Below are 20222 nucleotides of genomic sequence, written 5' to 3' on the forward strand. Positions count from 1 at the left end.
GAGATCCAAGGGGGCAACTGGAGCCCTAGGGCTTCCCACACCGCTCCCAACATAACATTTTGTGGGTGCCCTGATTATGCAACTGGGCTTACACCCAAGTCCCTATTGACTCAAGGGGGTGGTCGCATGCCACCGCCCCTTAATTTAAGCAAACAGCCTGGAGGCCCTGAAGGCTAGGGTGGGGGGCCTAATGCCCTCTTGTCCCTTTAAAAAAAATGGCCCCAGGGCCCTAAAGGCTCATAAAGGGGGCTGCATGCTTCCTCTCCCTTTAAAAAAGCAATGTAGCCCAAGGTATGGTGGTCCTCTGTTGCCTACAACGGCTTGGGGAGAGGGGCTGCTCTTCCCCTCCTGAAAAAAGAAAAAGGATATGTGCTCCTGCTAACCCCGAGGATGGATGCTGGCTGGTGAGCAGGCGGGGCCAGGGGGCCCTTGGGCTGCCCCATGGCCCCTTGTAGTTGGTTGTGGCCAGGCCCTGCATCCAAACCCACACTTAGAAAAGCGGCCCTTGGTATTGGGTTGGTGTTTTACGTTACAAAAGCCATTGAATACTTTACTTGATGGCAACATCTGAAATGACATCATTGCATGGCAGGGACTGTCATCTGGACCTCAAGATGGCAATATAGGAACATAATACACGTTACTCGTTATGCATCTATATATTATGTGCTTTAGTAATTAATTTTTAGAAAGATTAAAGTGTCACCATTTAGTAATCATTTACTTGACACTGTAGACATGTCCAACGATGTTTTGAGAAATGTGTATTTTTGTTGATGATCATTTTCTAACTCAACCCGCCCTTTTCCCAGAAGAGAAAGAGTGATGTATGTTATATTATCGTGCCATAGGAGTGAGTTCTCAGAGCAAACTTAGGGGTGACTCTTTGCATATTTAGGGAACATGGAAGCAAGCAATATTTTAAGTATTTTCCCCCCATTCTTTACTAATGCATTTTTTTAATTCTGTCTTGTGCACCTTCCTGCCCACTAGCATCTCCCTATTTAAAAATAGATTTAAGATTCCTTTTTGAAGAATATTTTAGAAGTGGATTGGCATGCCTATGATGCACATACTTAGTGTATGAAAAGGGTACAGAAGGCAGGCACGCCTTTCCTCAATGTGTGTAGGAAGACTGCACGCAATGCATAATGTCAAATGCCCCCTCTTGACCCCTCGTACTAACATCATTGACATGACCTGCATGATTGTTGATAATCGATGCACAGCACACAGCAATGGTACTAATAGCTTGATGTGTATGTTCTGCTGTATACAGTGGGATCCGTGGGGACACAGAGGCTGGAGGCGTCTGCTGTTCGAACCTACTCGTGCTGATATGCGGCTGTCTGCGTGATCCTGCACTGCCACCGTGTAAGTACCCGAGAACCTCATTGTCGAGTTTTTCAAACGTTTGCCCTTTTGCCCCTCTAAGCAAAATGTTTTGAAGTTCGGGCCCCCTCCAAAACTTTTTAGCAAGTGATTGGGGAGCAGATGATATAGGGCTGGGCACAGGGGGTGGGCAAATGAGATAATTTCAAGAGTACTTTTTCTATAGCTCATAGTCCATATTAAATGTGGGATTCAAGAATGAAAAAAATGCATGGGCAAAAGAACTGAAACTGGCCACAAAACACTGCTCCCAATCACTGGGGTCATATGAGCACCTAGCACTTCTGGGTCCTAATGCAACTGCACATGGTGCACTAGCGAGGGCTGCGATCCTGAGTAGTAGGCTCTTTCTTGTGCCTCTTTCACTCCTTTCACACCATGCTTGGCCATCACTCCAATCTTGCAACAGTCTCTCTGCCTCTTCCAGAAAAACAAAACAATGACACCCCTCCTGTGCAGCAAGGGTACCCTTGGTTAGCAAGGAAACTGAGCCACCATGCACCTTTTGTAAAGTAAGACAGTCACAACTGTGATATAGTGGGCCTCTCACACCCCTGAGTCCCATTACCACTGCACCTGCTTCACTAATGATATCTACTACCTCATGAAGTGAGCTGTCTCCGTCCTGTGTTAAAAAGTGGCCCCTAACTTGCCCCATAAGCTTTCCACTATCTATGAGTCCAAGGTAAGGTGTCTCCTCTACTTACTTTTTCCCATCGCTTTGGTCATTACTTTGAGATCCGAAGCAAAACTAGGAGTGCAAGGGTGCACTGGGTCCTAATAGAAGCAGGAAAGGACAGTAACAGAGCCATAATTGGAGTTAGGTGGCCCCTCCAGCCACTTTGTGGTGTTTAGGTGGCCCAGTGGTGTGATGGACCTACTAAACCCCACTACAAATCCAGCACCCATAATACCTACAGCCCTGTGTACTCTTCCCACTCCACTGGCCCAAGGCAGGCTGCCAACCCCTTCATGTCAAAAAAGGATGAAAGATCCACTCATGCCTGTTACTTGGGTCCTGTTCTGTGCACAGCAAGGGTGAATTGGACCCTAATGCTACCAAAAAATGCTCCCCCCTATTTCTCCTCTTGGTAGTAAAATGGAAACACACGAGCTGCAGAGGCCCCTCACAATCCTGACCCCAAAACCACTGCACCTGCTGCATTAATGGCAATACTAAATAGCTCCCACGTTGTGCCCCTCCTCTGGGCCATCTCCTAGATGGTGTCCATGGATTTTACTCCTTTCCTTTTTCTCCTGGGCCATTACTTTGAGGTCCCAGGTCTAAAACTAGCAGGCTCTGCATCTCGACTCACCTTAAATGATATCTGCATGTAAATAAAGGCCATGAGTGAGATCTATGGGGACATGCTATTTAATATTACAAAAACAGTTCGCATTGTTTTTGTTAAAAGCAACCATATGTGAATGGTTAATGTAGACCTTGAGGTGCCCCTGGTTGAAAATGAATAAGGAGTTGTGTCTCCTTTCCTATGAAGCTGAGAGAGGGACAGAGACGTAAAGAAACATCTGTCTGAACATAGTGCCTGCTACCCGAACGAAACCTAAATATGTGCAAATGGTTAATCAAACACTGCTTGGGAGCCTGTATACACTTTAATTTATGAAGTCATCGAAGCTTCATGGTGGCCAAGATGAATTCTTCTTGAGAGGTAATGTAAGGGGTTATCAACTGAGTGCTGCAATTTACTATTTTAATGGACACATAAGATTGTTTGCACTAGGTACCATCTGAGTACATATTACTAAACTATATACTTTAAAAGCAATTCTTTTAGCTTAAAGACTAAGGGCCAGATGTAGGTCGCCCAATACCGGTCGGTAATGGCCGAAAATACTGATTTTCGGCCATTACCGACTGGTATTTGGATACTGAGATGTAGGGCCACCTAAAATACAGATTCGGTCATTTTACCGAATCAGTAATTTTACTGATTCTGTAAAATTACCGAATCGGTAAAATTACCGAATCTGTATTTTTTAGATGTAGGTAGCACTGTAATCAGTGCTACAGTGCTTTAAGAATCCGTTATTTACCACCAACTAGAAGTTGGTGGTAAATAATGAAAAGCCTTGAAAAAGCATTTTTTTTGCTTTTCAAACGCTGCCATGATGCAGACATACATGCCCTTAGGGTATGTATGTCTGCAACATGTGTATCCATACAAGATTGATGGGTGCAACAGGGTGCCAAAGTGACACCTTGCCACCCTTCAATGTTTCCCCCAATTACCAAATCGGTATTTACCACTTCGGTAATTGACATACATTCCTATGGGCCTGGATGGCAATTACCGAATCGGTAAATACCGACCGATTCGGTAATTACCGATTCTTACCGAATTGGTAATTTCAAAACAGAAATTACCTACATCCCATTTACCTACTCCTAAATAGCGAATCGGTATGATTTGGATTTTAAGAGTAGGTAAATCGAGATTACCTACATCTGGCCCCAAATCTTTGTACAATAGCCTACCTTATACTATGTGTACATTACAGTTTAAAAATTATGACTTACATGTATACAGTGTTTTCTGTGAGAGGTTGGGACCTCGTAGCAAAATAAAAGCATAAGCCACTTTTCCCCATTGCATCAACTTGGATTCAATTATGTGACTCTCAGGTCACACGTACACTTTTCTGTAGTGATTGCATTAACCCATGAAGGTTCGTTTAGTTTAACCTCCATTAAGTTTTTTTAACTTAAAATGTGTGTGTTATTTTTTATGCAGTAACCTGAAAGTGAAAGAACAACAAAATAGTTACGAGTTACGAAATATTCTGCTATCTTTGGACATGACAGCACATTCAATGACCCCAAGGCAAGATTGGCCTTTTTCTCCATGGCCGGTTATAAAAACCTAGGGAAGATGGCTTGCCTCTTTACATTTACCAATGTCCCAGGGTTAATTACAGCAGGGGAGGCCTTCAAGAGAGAGGAAAAAAGACAACAGAGAAGGAGGTGTAGAGATAGAGTTCAGAGGGAGAGGAGTGGGTAGTTAAAGAGTGGACAAGAGAGAGCAAAGAGAGGAAGGGAGTGGCGGTGGGTTGAGCAGTTTTCTCTGGGCTGCAGGTTCTTGGATTTCCCCTTCTCCCACAAACCTCAAGATCACAGTTCCCATGCTTGTATATGCTCTTCAGCCACTGTCCATGAAGACAGCCTGGAAACGAGACAAATAAACAAGGTCGCACCACCAGGCCATCATCATCTCCAGAATAGGCCGTACAAGTGCTTGAGAAGACTTTTGCGCCCCCTGGGAATACAGCCACGGAACCACAGTGGGGGGCGCCCCAGAGTTTAAAACCCTTTGCCTTACTGCATCCTTCCTCAGAAAAAAGCATTTAGCCTTCGTGTAAACCCTAAAAATACGTAGCAAGTCACAAGAGTTGGACACACATTTCAAACACGTTACACCTGTATCTCATTTCATCAACACATGCTATACTAAATCAAACATGGAATTGCTGCTTTTTTTTATTTTGTCACCGGAAAGATTGTGAATATTCGTCTCGGTCCAATGAATGATTGAATTGATTTGAGTTTACAAGACTTCATGGGCAAATGTGGATTTGTGCATTGGACATTCCCTGTTTGTATCTCTGCCCCCGTCATAGTATCTAATTTGATCTCCTGCTCTTGAAAATGTAATGAACTAATGTGACAATGCTGAGGGACAGTTTAATTCAAATGGGAGTAAAAGGGGACTAATGACTTTTTCTGACTACGGGGGGGGGGGGGGGACTTGGGGGGTGATTTTGTGCAATTTAAATTTTCTTATTACAATGTTGTAGCTATTTTAATTGTTATTTATTTATTCATGGAATTTTTAGAGCTTAAACTGGGGCACAGTGAAAGGGGGGCATAGCAGAGTGATTTTACAAAAACTAAGAACAATCAAATATCAGATACATTAACAGAAGCATACGGCAAAATATCAAACCTTTTCCCAAAAGTAAACAAATGCTGCTCCTGGTGTTCCCCATATTACCTGCAGTGTCATGGTTGTCTTTTGGGTAGGGTGGAAGACGAGCACGGAGAGCTTTGAGTGTTATGTAGGCTACATTTAATTTATTTTTGTGCGCAAAGGGAGCAAGTCAGTTTCATTAAAAGTGCTCAATTTGAGCTGCTGGGGCCCACTAACACTCATTGTTGGGGACCACCGCTTATTTTTCCTCATCTGACATTGACCAAGAGCAAGAGAGGTAAACAGTGCAGGGGAAATGAGAAGGAAGTGATCATCACAAAAGGAGTAAGTGGGAGCCTGCAAGAGAGAGAAAAAGTGGCAGGAAGTGTCTGGTAGTGGAATAAAAAGAGGAGGTGGATTCACGACTTTGGCATGTTGACATTTAATTGCACAGGTCACGGCTTCTAAGCAGAGCTTTAGGAACTGGGCTTGCTCCTTCCACAAACTAAGCACTGCCTTAAGATGGGTGTAATACCGTCTGATTGCTTGGTACACCTGACAGAAGAGACAGCTGCATGAAGCACAGCTTTGAGTGGAGCAACAGTTGGCTACTGAAGACCAGCAAATATTCTATTGCCTCTGTCTAGATGTGATAGTACTGGAGTTTGCACTGCTGCCTGGAGTGCGGTAGTGGGAGTAGCTCCATTAAGCCAGTGAATATAAAAGGATTCAGATTTTGACAGTTTGAGGGTGAGTTTAGGCATACTGAGGTTTTCATTTGGGAGTGATACAGCGGAGACATGGCAAAGGGGACCAGATATGTAGAGATACTTAGAGGGATAACATATCTAGCTATTTTGGGGGAAGAGGACGAGGAATTATCTTTTGGTACGGTTCAATGTTAGGAAGTATGAGTTCACCCAGTCAATTGTCTTTTTGATGAATATTTTAAGTTAATCATAGATGTTGGATTAGAGCCTCTAAAATAGTGTCCTCAACATATTGATGTTTTTGTCCTGTACCATTACAAGAGGTCTGTTGGGAAGGGAATGTATCCTCATGGTAAACTTGCATGTACTCTCGCCCGAGTGCTGACTTCTTGTGAAAATGCTATCCTAACTTCTATTTTGGCCGTGGCGTCACATTAATCTAGTGTGTGCACAGAGGCATTGGTCTGTCTCTAACACTTTGACGTCAGTGCCGTCGTAGGCTTAACAGATAAAACGGTGCTGGCAGCATTCCATGTTTTGTGTCCTTATAGTTGAGCGGACCTATTTATCTGTGTCAGTGAGAATGTGATCCAAAATGAATTTCGTTGCGCGCACTGCATCACATTGGGGGATGCAGTGCATGCAACAACATTTATTTTATTTAATTATATGTTTACTTACCCGTAAACCTCCGTAATCCATTGTTTACTTCCCCCACCCTGCCCCTCCCCCCTCATGTCACCGCCAGGCAGGTAATCCCACTACTGACCGCGGCTGTTGTCGAGTATGTAGTACATGTGTGGTAGTAAGAATCTGTGTTTGTCTGAAGTGTGTGAGATTAATTTTGGATGCCCCTCGTTAGTCATGGCACAAAAGGGAGGATGAGGGCAGATTCCAAAACAGTGGAAGTGTCTTGCAAGCAGGGGAGAACTGTGCAAATGTAATCTCCTGTATAATATGCTTAATATCCAGAAGGGCTTGTGTAAAATATGATTTCATATCAACGTAAGTGACTCAAACTCCCCCACTGCCATACGTGGGCAGACAAAGTATCCAAACCATCTACTGAATTCTATCTTGCAGGCCTAAAATACTTCAGGAGCTTCCACACAGAATCCTAACACAGGGGACCACAGGCAGGAAAAGCATCTTGCCAGGAACTCATAACAGTCCCAAACAAAGCATTGCACATCGTTGTGAAAGAAACATTTGAAGCACGACCACACAGTAAAATGGTAGATCTCTGTGAGAATGAAGCAAAATACCTCACCATGGTGAATCGCCCAGAACAGGGGCAACCCCTCAAAAAACTGACAGAGTAACCAGAGACCAAAAATATAGATTTCCTAATACTGATCTAAGCACCGTCTGGAAAGAATATAATTTGCCAACCTTTTAACCTCAGAGAGGTATTGACTGAAGGAAACAATATTCTGTACTTCACAACCCTACAGATCACTCAGGACACCTCCAGTTTGCTGGTAAAAGTGAAGATTAATAACTATGAATTATTGTTAGACCTAGCATCTTTCGACATTGTTTCCCCTGACTTTTTGCCTTCTGACCTCGTGTTTGGACTGTGTGCTGAACATCCTTTTTGCTGGCTTTAGGACTCTGTGCACTTTTTCATTACTGACCAGTGCTAAAATGCATGTGCTCTGTGTCTAAAATTTTATGGTATTTGGTTTCTCCATGATTGGCATATTTGATTTTCTGATGAGTCCCTAGTACAGTGCACTACAATTGCCCAGGCCTTGTAAATCAAATGCTACTAGTGGGCCTGCAGACACTGATTGTGCAATCCACATGAGTAGCCCTGCAAACTTATCTCAGACCTGCCTCTGCAGAACCTGTATGTGCAGTTTTATACTGCCATTTCAACCTTGCAAGTTCACCTACTTAACTGGACCAAACCATAACTTCTATTACATTTAAGTCACCCCTAATGTAGGCCCTAGGTAGCCCCATGGCCAGGGTGCAGTGTGTCTAAAAAGTACAATATGTACTTTTAAGTTTTACATGTGCCCAGTGTTTGTAAATCAAATGCCACTAGTGAGCCTGCAGCACTGATTGTGCCACACACATGAGTAGCCCTTCAGACCTGTCTCAGGCCTGTCACTGCAGAGCTTGTGTGTGCAGTTTTCAACTGCCAGTTCGACCTGGCAAGTCTGTCCACGACTTGCCAGGTTTAAACTTTACCCTTCTATTGCAAATGTCCCCTCTAAAATAGGCCCTAGGTAGCTCCATGGGCAGGGTGCATTGTGTCTAAAACACAGGACATGCACTTTTGAGTTTTACATATCCTGGTAGTGAAAAACTGCAAAATTGGTTTTTCACTACAGCAACGCCTGTCTCTCCTATAGGTTAGCATTTGAGCTGCCTTACAACACTTTAAAAGTGTAACTTCCAATTGTGGAAAAGTAGTAAGGGTACATTTGGTACCTCTGGACTCACACTATAAAAACACATATTTTAGTGAAGTCGATTTTTAAATTGCAGGTGTGAAAATAGAAAGTTGGCAGTTTCTTCATTAAAAAATCTGTGCCGCTCCCATTTCCTGGAACACACACCTGGGTTGGGTGACAGCTGGGTTTTGTGCATTCCCTCTAGACAGTCACACACAAAGGGAGCTGAGGTGTGCCCTGATGGCCCATCTCCAGGCTGATGAGTCTTCCTGAGCTAGTGTGAGAGGGAGGAGCTGACACTTGCACCTGAATAGGGCTGTGCCTGTCCCCACACAAAGAGTTGCATACCACTCTGTAGTGTGTCTGGAGCCAGGGAAAGGAAGGGCAGGGTCTTGTGCACTACAAAGACCTTTCTTTGAAGTCTCCCTATTTCAAAGGCTAAAATGGGTATACGTAATGGGCCTCTGACACGATAAACTCATAACACTTCTGTAAATGAGGACCTTCTACCAGGAAGAAGAGCTGTTGTGCTGCCAGGAGGGACTATAACTTTGCTGCTTGCTTTGCTGTGTTGGCCTGCTGCTATTTGCCTGGGAGTGAGAGACAATCTACATCCAGCATCTCTAAAGGTACTCCAGGGGCTTGTTGAGCTTACCTCCTGTTTCTGAAGCTTTAGTAAAATCAAATACTTCACCTACATATTGCTACCGGTGCCTGGGCTCCTCTGCTGCTCTGTCAAGTGGTACCAAATACAGCCCTGGTCCTTTAAACGTGAGTGTTTGGTGCTGCACATCAAGAAACCAACGTATCAACATGGAAGCATCATTCGGAACCAGCACATTCCATGCAATATCGATGCATCACCGCTGCCTACACCGAAGCAACGGGCACTGCTTTCCGAATGTGTGATGCAACAACCTCAATTTACAACGCAGCCCTGACTTTGCCAACGCACCATCCCTGATTCGGATGCATTGCTCGCCTTGTGTGGCTATGCGCCAACACATCACGTACAGCCCAGCGGTTCAACATCGACATCTCAGAACTGACACATGGTGCACTTCACATCTGCACATCAACGACACTGCCTGACTTTGGAACCAATGCATCTTCTTTGACAGCTACGTATCCCTTATGTTTTTCAACACATTGTCTCAGAGCATCAACAGTTCCAAGGTACTTTCAGTGGATCTGCTTGACTTCTGTATCCAGCCGCACTCCATTATGGTCGGACTAAACTTTTGGTTTTGGCCTGGTCAAACGCAACCAGGTAGCCCCGTTTGAAGCTATGGATTTCTAAGCACTGCATTTTGATTTCATCTTGGAAAATTCAAATCTTGACTTGGCTATGCTGGATTTTTATTGTTTTGCTCTTGCTTTACACAGATAAATATTGGCTTTATTTTTTTACTGGTGCGGAGTACTTTTGTTGAGTTTTTACTGTTTGTGTGTGTGTGTGTGTATGTGTGTGTGTACACAAATACTTTACACATTGCCTCTTTAGTTGAGCCTGACTGCTCTGTGCCAAGCAACCAGAGGGTTAGCTAAGCTAAACGTTTAGTATGTACTACACTTACCCTAACTAGGATTGTGGTTCCTGCTTGGACAGGGTGCGTACCTCTGACAAACAGATACCCAATTTCTAGCAGTCATCTTAGGAGACCCCCTCAAAAAAAGTGGACAGGACAGAAAAATACACATATTCCTATCACCAAAAGAGGGAGAGTACACAAAATAGGGATTTTGAAATAGCCTGAAAACTGAAATGACCACTGTCTGACTTATAATGCCAATAAAGTATCTTATAATGACTGCCACATCAGTTATCTGGCCTAACATATTTTTACACATTCCTTTGTTTTGTATGCCACAGACCCTCTGTTCTTTTCATGCATCTCAGCCTCATGCAGTCTGATAAAGCCAACTTCTGGAAATGGCTCTGATTGAACTGTTAAATCACCATGAGATTTCGAGGGATTTGCTGCCGAGTTGACTGGCTTATTATGCTATTAAGGTTTTTCCACATTATAATGTGTTTTATCCATTTTCAACTGAGTCTGTCAAGCATAGTTGAAGTATGCTCTTGCTTCTTGGGTTGCAAAGTGGCAGTGAGGTCTGTAGTGATTTGCCCAATCAGGATCTTATCTTCAGTATCTTTCCCACACTCCTTGAAACTAGGAATTGAAGTAACATCCTTTTGGTGTAACTTTCAATGAGCTATTACTTTCTTGAACTTGCATTTTGTTGGGAAAAGATAAAAATTCTGTCGCAAAAACTCATTGATTCATTACAATCGGGTTCTCTAAATGTCTGGGACCTCACTCCCCTTCATCAGAGGTGAGCAAAGTGGTTTCCTCTCCCAGGCTTGCTGTGCTTTGGCGTCAGCCCTTGGAATGAAAAAATGAGCGAACATTAGTGTTACATATGGTTTGCTATGATGATATCGATGATCATCTCTGGGAAAGATCTTCTGTTGCACATTCTGTCCTCAGTGAAGGGTCAGTTGGTTTTCCATGCAAGAATTCTGAAGCTGCCACGTTATACCCCTACATCAGATCTGAACCCTTTATTGTGCATCTTCTTTCCCGGGATCTTGAGCTCTATTTGTCTGTCTCGACATTGGGGTTATTGTTATTGTTATTGACATTTCTAGAGCGCTACTGCTACCCGAAGGTGTCCTGGTGCTGTATAAAGGGTTACAAGACGATAGTGCCGAACATCATGTAGTCTCGTTTTTCAAAATATGGAGCGTTATGCCAGGGCTACTGCAGCACATGGGGCAATGTAAAGTCTGCAAAATTAGTATTAAGGTTTATTGCAGACAATGATGATGTCATACGAAAATTACTCAAAATGTTCTTGGGAGGTTGTGTGTGTAAAAATTGTGTGCGCGATCTTGCAAAGGTGAGGTGAGATACCTCCTCAGTATATTGCCATACAGTTGCTAACATCTAACGGTTTTACACTTCCCACAGGGAAATGCCTTTACTGCTACCCTATACACTTCAGTTAAGGTATTTATAATTCATGATAAACATAGGCTCAAAAGCAATTCAAGGGAGCCTAGTTTTTTTCGATAGAAGTATATTCTGCATATATGTCAAGACAAAAATTACAGGATCACATATTTTCTATCTATCATTGATGCCATGGCTGTCTAATATTTATGAATTATGTATTATAAGAATACCGGTATTTTTCCTGATCGCTGGTGTAACGGCTTTTCTTCCCAAACGCCCTTGAATTTCTGAGCACTATTGCATCCCGACTGGAGAGTTGCCTGTCGTGCACCATCTTTTGTTGTATCCGGGAGAAATCCTTTCAGACAACTCTGGATGCACAGAACCCACTCCCATCGGGATAATGATTGCATAGCAAATAAAAATGCAGGTTTTTTCTTTCCCCCTATTCTGTCTTACATTCGTTGCTGGGACAACCCCCTGCAACTTCAAACCTCGGCTCCGAATTAAATGAACGGTGGCTGTCTTGTGAGAGGCTAAGCTACTGTACCATTTGCATACGAATAGAGGAATCACATGGATAAATCCAAGGAGAAAACTAAAAATAAGCACATTGTGCAAAAAAAAAAAAAATTTAGATTTACACAAGATTACACTTACCTCCCTGATTTGTTCCGCATGACCTTAAAGCTTTCTGACCCTGGGTCATAAACTAGGCCCATAATTAAATCCAAAGATATATTTACACGTTGGCTTGGTCAATTCCTCTTCCTTTCTTCTTTCTGGACCCGACCTCTCCTACAGAGGTTTTGCTCAAGTCCCTTGAAGTAAGCTGAATGTTGAAGGGTTTCTTGTCAGCCGTCTTTCAGTGCAATTCACAGTCTAACAATGTTATTTCTGGCAGAAACATCTCAGATCTTGTGTTGCTTCCCTCAGCCGTTATGGACATTAATTGTGAAGCCTGTTGAGTGTCCAACAGCAATTGACCTCCTTTGAATCAGCAAATTTAAATCGTAACAGTTCAGTAATTCAGTTAAAATTAATGTACAGTAGTTATTGAAACAGAACTGCTATTCGAAGGTGAAAGGGTGAAGTGGGGGTATAATCGTCGGACGATTATGCCCCCACTTTGAGGCCTACACCCTTAATTTTTCCCTGCCCCTGCCCCCCCTTGTGTTTGGTAAAATTATGTATATACAAATGTATGGGTAGGCCTTTGGTTGTTCAACTGGAAAATTTGTATTTTTAGTTGTACAGAATTATCTTAGTTTTGTCCTATGAGCTAAATCTCTTTTCAATTCACTTTAGCACCCCCTTTCCTTCTTACTGAGTCTTCTTTTTTGATCAATTATTTTAGGAACATGTAAATAAATTTGTTTTATAAAAGGGAGATCAAGTACAACTGTCCTTCGATTTGTTTGTGTTGGGTCTGTTGCAACTAATACTGTTTTTTGCAAATAATACATCTCCTCACCTCAGTTACAGATTTAATCTGTTTATTCTAAAAATAAGATTTACATTAATTGTTTTTTGAGTTGTATCAAGGACCACTTTGTTTCTATATATGAAGTGATAGAGAAGCAATTATTATGTGATAGCTGAGATATCGCAGGAGCAGACAATAGGAATGGACGGTCTGCAAGCCGCCATATTCTGTCCTTTTAGTAGTCCATCAAGAAGTGGATACAGAGGAGCCGTTATGTGACCAGCCATAGTAAACGTTCGGAGGATGTTGGGGAGGAGCCGCATTGGCCACCCCATTACAAAAGGGCTTGATACACAGCTAAGGTAAATGCTTTACAGGTCACCATGGAGGGTTAGAGGAGTAACCATTATATGAGGAGCCATAGTGTGTGCCTGAGAAATTGACCCACGTGTGCCAGGGAGAAATCCAAAGGAATGGAAATTATACAGCTCGCCATTGTATTTTCTTTGACACTTCACATTGGAGCATCCGAGAGCAAATACAAAAATGGGCATAGTACAACCAGCATACGTTCACAGAGTTCCAGCCAGAAGTGGCATAGGAGCCACCCATAACTCTGAGGATTTTACCCAGGAATGTCATAGGAGTAGCCAATATGCAACCAGCCGTAAAAAATGATCCGTGAAGCCCAGCACACAGCACCATGGAGTAACCCACACGGAAGGGCATTGAACCATCAGCCATGGTATATTATATGTGCTATGAAATCAACAGTCTCAGTGGTAGTTGAACAACTCAAGGAATCAAGAGACACCTCCCACACACAGGTACTAGTGGCCTCCAAGAAGCGATAATAGTACAATCCATCAGTGACATTATGGAATCAAGAAAAGGCAGTGATCCTTTATAAAGAATGTAATTTAAGAGAGTGATTGGGAGAGGCATGGTTTCCAGAAAAGGTTATTGCATGTGTTCTGACCCAATGCCCTATTTGCTCCGAAAGGCCCAAAAAGGTAAGATCGTTCAGGGAGATACCTGTACCTTACCTGCCCTTTAGCCGATCGCCGGTAATGGATGCCCCGGGAACAATGGTTAAAATGGGCCATGGTAAGAGGATCTCTACCTATCTCAAAATTGTGCCGCCAGATGGATGGCGCCCGAGGGTAGGCAGGTCAGTGGCAAACACAGGAGGTCATGTGGTTGTGCCGGCCAAAGCTTCCACCACAGTGGAGGATAAACATGAGTGTGGGGAGTGCCATTGGAACATGAGACCTACCCAGCAACACACACCTTGTGCAATATAAATGAGAAAAAATCTGTTTATCCTTACATTTAAATTATAAAAAACATGCAGTGTAGCTTGCAAACCATTTCTACTGCCCTGATAAAATTAGACCCAGCTTTCAGGAAAAAACATCTGGGTGTCAGTTTTCACTTTATGTCACTGGCCGTATGTAGAAGGGAAAAAGGCCAACTTATGACGTTCAGGTGGTTTCTTCCCCTGTGCTCACCCTTCTCGAAATAAAATGGCCAATGGGAGGGAGCTACTGGGGAGAAAGTGGAAGAGAGGCAAGAGACCCCTGGAGTTATCTTCCTTTATCAATTACTAGCAGCCCGCCCTGACGTTGTCCGGGTATGAATTGCTGCCGGCCAGTAGCATATTGTTTTGTAGAATTTCGTTTTGATAGCATTTCTTATCTGTGACAGGCCTGTGAAACGCTCCGATTCACAGTGCACTGCTGATGCACTTAAGAGTGCGCGTTCAGTAGTGTGTGAACTCGAGTTTCCCTACTGTATTTTTCCTTGCAATATTATATAGGGCGAACTCGACAACATGGCATGAGCACATTTTACATTACAGAAGAACACATTCATTTGTGGTAGGCACGGGGAGACAAAGCGATTTGCCTGGAATCACAGGATGTTGAGCTGATGCCGAGATTCCCCAGCTCTAAAGTTCGCAATTCTAGAACTTGTGGCGGGAGGTGTGTCTAAAAGTGGGTGGTGAAAAAATATGAGTGTGTTGCTGGAGATGTGGGCCGCCGTGCCACTAATGTACTTACCGGGGGAGGGTAACACCCATTATTCCATAACTTTCTTTCTGCATACCATCACTCCGCATACTTTCATTACGAAAGTACCATGACTCCGCAATGCCATTATAAAGCATGGCATTACATTTTATATGCTTTTACCATGATTACATTTACAACGAAATTCGTTGTAAATGCATGAATGGTAAAAGCATGTTTTTTTTTAATGTGTGGATAAGGTAAGTATGGGTATAGGGGTATGTGTTTTGGGGTACTGAGGTATATGTTTTGGCGTGTTTGGGTATTTTAAGGGTTCAGATATAGTTTTGGGTTATGGAGTACAGGAGTAGTTTTAGGGTTTAGGGATAGGTATGGGTTTTGAGGTACAGGGGTATTTTTAGGGTTCAGGCCTAGGTTAGGGTTTTGGGGTATATAGAGGTATTTTTAGGGTTTAGGGGTAGGTTTGGGTTTTGGGATACAGGGGTATTTTTAGGGTTTAGGGCTAGGTTTGGGTTTTGGGGTACAGGGGTATTTTAGGGTTCAGGGGTAGGTTTGGGTTTTGGGGTACAGGGGTATTTTTAGGGTTCAGGGCGAGGTTTGGGTTTTGGGGAACAGGGGTATTTTTAGGGTTGAGGGGTAGGTTTGGGTTTTGGGGTACAGGGGTATTTTAGGGTTCAGGGGTAGGTTTGGGGTTTGGGGTACAGTGGTATTTTTAGGGTTCAGGGCTAGGTTTGGGTTTTGGGGTACAGGGGTATTTTTAGGGTTCAGGGGTAGGTTTGGGTTTTGAGGTACAGGGGTATTTATAGGGTTCATGGCTAGGTTTGGGCTTTGGGGTACAGGTTTTTTTTAGGGTTTAGGGATAGGTTTGGGTTTTGGGGTACAGGGTAGATTGATAGGGTTACGGTGGGTTAGTGTTTAAGGGTGTTGAGGTATTTTAAGGAGTAAGGGTGGGTTTTGATTATGGGGTGCAGGGGTATTTAAAGGGAGCAGGGTGGGATTAGCACACAATATGAGACACACCCACAGCACAACGCAGACACGCCCACAAGGGACTACTTTGCTGGCACGGTTCTTTTACCTTTTAAATGTGTATGGTGGACATCTGCATAGCCTATGTCCTTCTGCTGCAACTGCCCTTTCCAACGCTGTATTGGGTGTTGTGATTGGTGCTGTGGTTCCTGAGATTACCCGCCTCAAAGGTTTGGGATCTCTCTTTATTATATTAGTATGGATTCCTGTGCCGCCCCCCCTCAACAATCTCCCCCTTGTCCCTTGTATTGGTGTGGCCCTCCTCTGATATTTGGGACTTCCTAAACCCAGGAGGTGTTCTGAGAAGGCTGCTCCCATTATAGCTCCTCCCAGCAAGAGATGGGGACTAACTGATGAAAAGGGCTGCCTATGTAACCCTTGCAATACTCTGTGAAGGAATGAGAGGGCCTGTTGTCACGGATGGATTTTCAGGGATGTCCTGGATCTCAGTGAGTTGTCTTGAGAGCGAATGGTTAAGGTATGGAAACACCTTGTGTTTTGTATCTTTCCGGGAATGCCGCCAGGCTGCTGGTGATTGTTTGTGTAGGTTATATGTAGGAGGGATACGACCTTAAATATGACCCTTTGATTGTTCGAGCCAGTGAGAGTAGAATAGCTATTAACAGTGTAGCATGTGCAGTAACACCGGGTTCCAAGGATGAGATGAGCTATCTGTATCCTTACGATGGCTTTAACCTTTGAACCAGTTGTATGATGTTTAATTTATGTCACTTGCATTAAAGGAGCCGTCCAATTTAGAGGATAAACCAGTTTCCTTTAGCCAGTCCTGGACATTCTAGAATGCTGCCTTATTTGATGACGTCAGCTTGAACTTTGAGTTGTATTGTCACATCATTCACCGGATGCCCCCTTTAAGGCACGTCGCTCCTTGCCAAGCCACAAGCTAGAGAAGCGACAGTGGAGGTTGCAAACCACTTAACATGCATCTTACCTTTCACGGATCAGCATTCAGAACACACTCTTCATGATCCAAGTGTCCCCGGATCTTTTCGAGGCAGGCTGGAATATAGATGTACTCACTCAGATAAATGCCTGCCATGTACTTCTTCATCAGCTTTATTTAATTTGGAAATGATGCAGTGTCTTCAAATTACATTTCTTGCCGGGATGTAGACAAATATGGTCTGCAGAAAGTAAGTGTAATAGACAAGTCCCAAACAGCTCTCTAAAGTCTAGACAGCAGCTTAACGAAGCCATCACTGCCAATGCCAAAATGTCTCACCTTATTTTTAACCAAGCATTGGTAAAGCAAATCACAGATGAAACTCAGATAAATATTAGCTATTTTTCTAAACTGGTGTAGAGTACTTTTGTGTTTCTACTGTGTTGCTGAGTGTGTGTGTACAGATACTTTGCACATTACCTCTGGGGATAAGACTGCCTGCTCTTGCTAGATACCAAGGGGGTGAGCATGGGTCATTCTTATTGTGTAACTTATTTACCCTGACAAGAGCAAGGGTCCCTACATGGACAAGGTGCAAACCACTGCCAACTAGAAACCCTGGTTTTAATAGTGTCTTTCTGCAACTTTGTACTTATGAAATGTAAGCATTAAGCAGATGTAAAAGCATTGTGTTTACTCCTCAGAAAAGAAAAGGCAACCATTTACCCACACAGTGTTTAGACTGTCCACTAAACTGGGAGATGAGCTCTCTATAATTAAATGTGCCTGTAACTTCAGTTTATTCCCCCAAACTCCACTCTTATCCTTCGATTCTCCCTCTCCTCCACCTCACAGACCCTACAGATCTGAGAGTTGGGGATTGCCAGAAAACTGGGGAAGGGGAATTGCTCACTTCAATAAAGTGACTTGTATCACTTTGCTAATTAAAGTTAAGATATAACATCCATATTCACTTGTCTGCTTAAGTCTTCCTACGATTCAGAAAAGGGGGGTGGGGAATGGACAGAGTATCTGAATTAAACAGAGCACTCGTACCCAGTCAACAGATCAGGGCTTGATCCATCACCATTTTTTAGCTCACTGCACCATCCCAGCTCAGAACCTGGCTACATGCAAATTAGTCTGTCCCTGGCCCAGTGCATCATGGGAACAGGGCAGACCAAACTACCAAGCCAATTCTTTTACTGGAAAGAAAACAAGCTTCCGGGGGCCGGTTTCTGGCATTACAGCCGTCTTCGGCCCGGCTTGCTTGAATCCTGATGGTGCAGTGAGCAAGGGACTCATGTCTGAGCATACCCTTCCACGCTTATGGTGGACAAAACGATTCAGAAAAGGGGGGGTGGTGATGGACAGAGCATCTGAATTAAACAGAACACTCGTACCCAGTCCACATATCAGGGCTTGATCCATCACTGTTTTTTAGCTCACTGCACCATCCCAGCTCAGAACATGGCTACATGCAAATTAGTCTGTCCCTGGCCCAGTGCATCATGGGAACAGGGCAGACCAAACTACCAAGCCAATTCTCTTACTGGAAAGGAAACAAGCTTCCGGGGACCGGTTTCTGGCAATACAGCCGTCTTCGGCCCGGCTTGCTTGAATCCTGATGGTGCAGTGAACAAGGGACTCATGTCTGAGCATACCCTTCCACGCTTATGGTGGACAAAACGATTCAGAAAAGGGGGGTGGTGATGGACAGAGTATCTGAATTAAACAGAGCACTCGTACCCAGTCAACAGATCAGGGCCTGATCCATCACCGTTTTTTAGCTCACTGCACCATCCCAGCTCAGAACCTGGCTACATGCGAATTAGCTGTCCCTGGCCCAGTGCATCATGGGAACAGGGCAGACCAAACTACCAAGCCAATTCTTTTACTGGAAAGGAAACAAGCTTCCAAGGACTGGTTTCTGGCATTACAGCCGTCTTCGGCCCGGCTTGCTTGAATCCTGATGGTGCAGTGAGCAAGGGACTCATGTCTGAGCATACCCTTCCACGCTTATGGTGGACAAACGATTCAGAAAAGGGGGGGGGGGGAGGTGATGGACAGAGTATCTGAATTAAACAGAGCACTCGTACCCAGTCAACAGATCAGGGCTTGATCCATCACCGTTTTTTAGCTCACTGCACCATCCCAGCTCAGAACCTGGCTACATGCAAATTAGTCTGTCCCTGGCCCAGTGCATCATGGGAACAGGGCAGACCAAACTACCAAGCCAATTCTTTTACAGGAAAGAAAACAAGCTTCCAGGGACCGGTTTCTGGCATTACAGCTGTCTTCGGCCCGGCTTGCTTGAATCCTGATGGTGCAGTGAGCAAGGGACTCATGTCTGAGCATACCCTTCCACGCTTATGGTGGACAAAACGATTCAGAAAAGGGGGGGGTGGTGATGGACAGAGTATCTGAATTAAACAGAGCACTCGTACCCAGTCAACATATCAGGGCTTGATCCATCACCGTTTTTTAGCTCACTGCACCATCCCAGCTCAGAACCTGGCTACATGCAAATTAGTCTGTCCCTGGCCCAGCGCATCATGGGAACAGGGCAGACCAAACTACCAAGCCAATTCTCTTACTGGAAAGGAAACAAGCTTCCGGGGACCCGTTTCTGGCAATACAGCTGTCTTCGGCCCGGCTTGCTTGAATCCTGATGGTGCAGTAAGCAAGGGACTCATGTCTGAGCATACCTTTCCACGCTTATGGTGGACAAAACGATTCAGAAAAGGGGTGGTGGTGATGGACAGAGTATCTGAATTAAACAGAGCACTCGTACCCAGTCAACAGATCAGGGCTTGATCCATCACCGTTTTTTAGCTCACTGCACCATCCCAGCTCAGAACCTGGCTACATGCAAATTAGTCTGTCCCTGGCCCAGTGCATCATGGGAACAGGGCAGACCAAACTACCAAGCCAATTCTCTTACTGGAAAGGAAACAAGCTTCCGGGGACCGGTTTCTGGCAATACAGCTGTCTTCGGCCCGGCTTGCTTGAATCCTGATGGTGCAGTAAGCAAGGGACTCATGTCTGAGCATACCCTTCCACGCTTATAGTGGACAAAACGATTCAGAAAAGGGAGGGTGGTGATGGACAGAGTATCTGAATTAAACAGAGCACTCGTACCAAGTCAACAGATCAGGGCTTGATCCATCACCAATTTTTAGCCTACTGCACCATCCCAGCTCAGAACCTGGCTACATGCAAATTAGTCTGTCCCTGGCCCAGTGCATCATGGGAACAGGGCAGACCAAACTACCAGGCCAATTCTTTTACTGGAAAGGAAACAAGCTTCCGTGGACCAGTTTCTGGCATTACAGCCGTCTTCGGCCCGGCTTGCTTGAATCCTGATGGTGCAGTGAGCAAGGGACTCATGTCTTCGCATACCCTTCCACGCTTATGGTGGACAAACGATTCAG

At 44.2% G+C, this 20222-nt stretch overlaps 1 protein-coding gene across 1 annotated transcript in view; it reads left to right on the forward strand.

The window, feature by feature from the left end:
- Window positions 1–20222, forward strand: part of PPFIA4 (PPFI scaffold protein A4) — a 2319747-nt gene that overhangs the window by 2234763 nt on the left and 64762 nt on the right. The window contains exon 27 of the mRNA XM_086923084.1: window positions 1280–1374. Within this exon, the coding sequence (XP_086779210.1) occupies window positions 1280–1338 (59 nt within the window). The 3' untranslated portion in view covers window positions 1339–1374. The remainder of the gene's footprint in view (window positions 1–1279; window positions 1375–20222) is intronic.

Source organism: Lissotriton vulgaris, chromosome 5 (genome assembly GCF_964263255.1).
Source record: "Lissotriton vulgaris chromosome 5, aLisVul1.2, whole genome shotgun sequence".
NCBI classification, from domain to species: domain Eukaryota; kingdom Metazoa; phylum Chordata; class Amphibia; order Caudata; family Salamandridae; genus Lissotriton; species Lissotriton vulgaris.